General features: G+C 34.9%; 1 protein-coding gene across 1 annotated transcript; it reads left to right on the forward strand.

Moving 5' to 3' along the window:
* Positions 1–272: 272 nt before the first annotated feature.
* Positions 273–1,504, forward strand: LOC125211972 (E3 ubiquitin-protein ligase BOI-like). The gene is made up of 3 exons (XM_048111948.2): positions 273–465; positions 544–733; positions 821–1,504. Exons 1-3 carry the CDS (start codon positions 410–412, stop codon positions 1,286–1,288), a joined length of 714 nt encoding a protein of 237 aa, XP_047967905.1. The 5' UTR covers positions 273–409; the 3' UTR covers positions 1,289–1,504.
* Positions 1,505–5,129: the final 3,625 nt, after the last annotated feature.

A 5,129-nucleotide genomic window follows, 5' to 3' on the forward strand; every position in this document is an offset into this window, starting at 1 on the left:
AGGTCCACAAATTACTCGATCATCGTACCCCCATCAGATACTCCTCGTGAACCAGCCGAAACAAAATTACCTGATTAGCACACCTCGCACGTGCTGGCCCACCTTCCTTATTAACATCTCCACGACTTGGCTATGCCTACGGTGAGAGTGCATCTGCAACGTGTCACAGACCCACCGTGTCAGTCACTCACCACTCGTCATATACCATTGCATTTTAGTACGGGACGAGACCACTATTTACTGCGTCGTTTTATATATATTCTACGCAGCTACCAAACCTCTCGCTCCACACTCCTCCATTTCTCTCTTCAATAAATAACTCTCTGTGCAGCAAGAGAGTTAACTCTCTCTGCGTCGTTTTATGCTGCAATAAATAACTCTCTTCATTGCATTTTTCAATTTTAAATTAATGGCGGTTGAAGCAACGCATCCCAATTTCTTTCCTCCGCAATTTCTTCAACGCAGGTAACCTCCTCCTCTTCTTCTTCAGTTTTTGGCTTTGCTGTGTATTTTATTTTCTAAATATAGGTGTGTTTTTTGCAGAGAGAGTTTTATGAATCCTCCCCACGAAGGGTATGCGTACAGCCACAAGTTTCAGGCGGTGAATCAGCACTTTGTTTCCGAATCTAATAGCCATATTCCGGCCACCAGAAAGCGATATAGAGATGAATTATTCGGTGAAAACATGTTGCCACAATTCCGGCGTGAGATCGACTCCTTAATTCATCAACATGTGAGTCTTCCAATCACAAATCTTCAATTTTATTAATTCTAGAAAGTTCAAATTGTAATTGAGTTGATGATGATTTTTCTGCTGCAGACGATGAAAATCCGATTGGAATTGAAGCAGCAGGCGAAGATGGCGGCGGCGAGGATGGGAGAGTCGATGGCGAAGACGCTGCGGGAGAAAGACGATGAGATCGAGAAAATGGCGAGATTGAATCAGATGCTGGAGGAAAAGGCGAAAGGCCTCTACCTTGAGAGCCAGCTGTGGCAGGAGATGGCGCGGGCCAACGAGGCGGCCGCGAATTCCCTCCGACACGCGCTAGCTCAATTTGGAGGCGCAGCAACGGCGGCGGTGGAGGAGGATGTGGAGTCGTGCGGCAGCTGCTGCGATGAGACGACGGAGAGGAGGATGTGCCGGATTTGCGGGGAGAGGCAGTGCTGCGTGGTGGTGCTGCCGTGCCGCCACCTCTGCTTCTGCAGCGGTTGCGGAAGCGGGCTCCACCAAGCCTGCCCCGTTTGTAATGCTAGCATGACCGCCACGCTGCACGTAAACATGTCCTGAAATTATCATTAGGCCAACACACGCACACAATGTACACGGAAAAATGATAGACTTAAATTAAGCAATAATAGGGTTACAAGAAGTGAAAATATATGCATTTTTTTTGTTGATTTTCTTTTAGGTGGTGTTTTTACATCAAATTCAATATTCAATTGTCAATACACAAGATTTTCTATCTATTCTTACTATAATATTGTTGGTTGAGTTTTTCTTAAATTTGATGTTGTATATTATAGCAAGCTAACTGAATTAATATACATTAAAGCAATCATGAAGCAAAATTAAGTTATGGAACAATGTGTATACTGTTCTCTAGAATGATTTTCATGAATTTGTTTTCGAAACGAATAATACTTGATTCAATTTCACGAACACCTAGTTACTTTCGGTTTGGCAGTTGCAAATCCATATCTTTATATCACTAAATATGTGGGATAGATAGAGTGACAGACTATATGAATGTTTTAGTTACATAATTGTGTCATCGACCCACGTAGTTTATACCCATGTTTTGGCATTTACATCCAAACTTTGCCGGCAATTAAATTGTACCTTGTTGAAATTCATGCCATCTACCCTTAGAGGGGCATTTAGCCCACACTTTAATTTATGCAAGAATCAATATACAAATTATTGGAGCTATATATTATTATTGGCTTCAAATCATTTATTTTCATGATTATTAAGCCATTTATATTGGCAATCTGATTTTCAGTCATTATCACTCGCTCAGCACTTTTTTAATTACAACACTCATGATTAATTTGTTTTATTTAATAGATTTTTGTTACTATTCAATTTTATATATTTTATTTTAGTTATGATATTCATAAAGTAGATGTCTTGGACTAGAAAATTCTTGGAAAAGTAAATTAATTTAATTAAATCAATACTAGGTTTGATTCACCAATGGATAATAGATATGTAACAATGAATTTAAATGATTGCCCATAATCCAGATTACTTCTAAATTGACATTTTTTGACCGTCCAATGAATTTTGGCGTCACTAGTGAAATTATAATAGTAGTAATATTTATGTGCAATAAAATGGTCGCTCTTATTGAGGTCTACTTCAACCAAAAAGATGTGATCAACACATTATCTTAGTTTGACAAATTAAGGTGGTAAAAGCAAAGCAAAGATTTTTCAAGAAGTGGCAACAATTTGAGTGGACAACATGTACCATATATAATCGAAATCCACATCAATTTTGATAGTGATTCTTGTCGGAAATTTGGTTGATGGGTCATCATATATACGCAGCTGGAATGAAGACAAGATTTGCCGGTGGGAAGAAATTCATTGATTTTCATATCTTCATTTTGTTTGAATTATTTCTCACATTATTAATATTTAAAATGTCATGGGTTTGTCTGTTTGCACCTCCCCACTAGTAATAGTGACGGAAAAGGAAAATGGCAAAAAAATCGCCTTCTTTCTATAATTTCATCCAACTTTCCATCTAAAAACTAAGGTGGTATTTTATTTAAATAAATTTCCTATAAATGTATAATACTAGTAATTATTAAAGACAGGGAAAAGACAGGAAATGTTGTTTATTGCGAGGTGGACTCGTGGAGTCTATTTCCCAAAAACTAGAATCATCTATTTAACCTTTTTCCCCATTCAACACAACAATCATAAAATAATATACATGTATGTTTAATCCTTATAATTAATTAAGCTTTTCGATGTGTGACTCACGACCCAACACGCAACTAAACTAGTGTTCAATTTCACGTCAGTTTTGGTAATTCGCTTTCAAATATTAGACCTTCCGTCACAAGATAAACAATCCAAATACGAAAAAACTAACATTATACACTTTTCTTACTCATTAGTCAATAGTCATTACTATTATTTCGAGAAATACGAAGACAAAATAATCTAAAATGCATACAGTGTTTGTTAATATCAATACTCAATAGGGATAAATTTCATAATCTGATAGTATTAATTTTACATAGAATTATGAAAGAAAATACTTATTTAAAAATAAAGTAGAGGCACCATGAGTCGTCACGTTATTGAAAGCAAATCAATTGCATTCTAATGATGATTTATTCCAAATTAATTAAAATCAAATATCTCCATGTATCACGACCGTTACTCCTATCCATTTGTTAAGTCATAGTCATGATTCTCATGAATGCGTAAGACCAATTATGATTGCAGTGATGAACCAAACATATTAAATGAGAAATTGATTAATAATCATTATTATTCTTTGTTATTATTTCCCATTTTGTACAGAATGGTATTTGGTTTATGTGAGTTGGTCTAGTGATAGAATGGTTGATATCTAGTGCTAAAAGTTAGTCAGGTTCATTGTAATAACATTTAAAATTGCTCATAAAAAATTGATGATATTTAAGAGCTGATTGGGTAGACTATCCATATTACGATTAGTTAGGATAATGGCGAGTTATATTTCAGCGATGTGTTCAATAGTTTAATAAACTATATATGTTTAATTTATGTTTAGTGTAAAGGTAAATGTCATGTTAAATTTTATGTACAATAAAATAATCATAATATATATGCTTCAATGTGGTGGCTTCTCTGAGCCATAAAATAACACGGGTTATTCACTAAGCAAATATAAACATCGGACGCACGATTAAAGCTAGATAAAAAGTTAGAACTTACCCTAAGTAATAGGAGTATTTAAAATGAAATATGGGTTTATATTGGTTGATGCACGTTAACATCAAGTGGCGTGGCGTGGCCGTGGAAGATGGAAGAAATGTTGGAGAAAATAAGGATGGTTGGTAGTAGTACTAATGAGCCCACAATAACGTGTGACTGATTTTGATTTCTGGATACTATTACAATTCCGTGTGGGGGCGCATTTTAGACATTCGTCTTTATTTTAAAATTTTGAATTTTATAATTTTTATGTTTATTTGCCGAAAGTAAATGTTCGTTACTCCTTGTACGTCACATAAGTCAGCATACCGATAATATTGTGGTCATCGCCACTGGGAACTATGTGTATTGGGGGGCTTTAGCCCCTAATGAAAACTTTTTCTATTATGAAATTCTAAAATTTATTCATATTTTATCCACATCATTATATAAAAGCTACTATTAGTACAAATTTAATTTTAAGCTAATTTTTTAAAATTCAGCCCCTACTTACGTTCATTTCTGCGTTCGCCACTGGTAAGTGCATGATAGAAATACACCCCGTCATATAGAAATAAGCTAAAAAAAAAAATTTATCCGTTCCATAGAAATAGTCAATATTTATTTATAGTACGATGGGAGTAATAAAAATAATATTAATTAGATGATAGTATAGGAATTTTCTCCGGATTTCCATTCAAATATTAGTCCATATTTATTTACATTTACTATATATATTAGTAGTACTTTTTTTGCATATTTTGAATAATTTTCTTCGAAGTGGACTGCTTTGTCCCAATTACTTTTACCCATAACGTAAATTTAATCCAATAAAGAAGGCTAAATAAAGGCCCAACAAAAAGCCCATATTATAAAACCTCCATTTTATTCTCATTGTGGCCCAACTCTTTCACACACATACACACACTTACTTCATCCTTAGCACAAAACTCATAATTAGCTGATTAGTGGCGGACGCAGAATTTTATTATTGGGGTTCCAAATTACTGCTAATCTGCATGACAATTTTCTGAAGCATACTAGGCTCTATAGGGTCATCTTATGGTTCACATGTTGGAATCGTGGTCCGGTCAATGCAATTTGACGGATCGTTCAAGTGACGAAATATTTAATTTTGATAAAATTAAATAATTTATAATTGATCTACGCTCCGAGTAGATGATTGTGGTATATTCATTTTCTCTAAACCG

Source organism: Salvia hispanica, chromosome 3 (genome assembly GCF_029641045.1).
Source record: "Salvia hispanica isolate PSC_SH4W2 chromosome 3, Shi_PSC_v1, whole genome shotgun sequence".
Taxonomy (NCBI): domain Eukaryota; kingdom Viridiplantae; phylum Streptophyta; class Magnoliopsida; order Lamiales; family Lamiaceae; genus Salvia; species Salvia hispanica.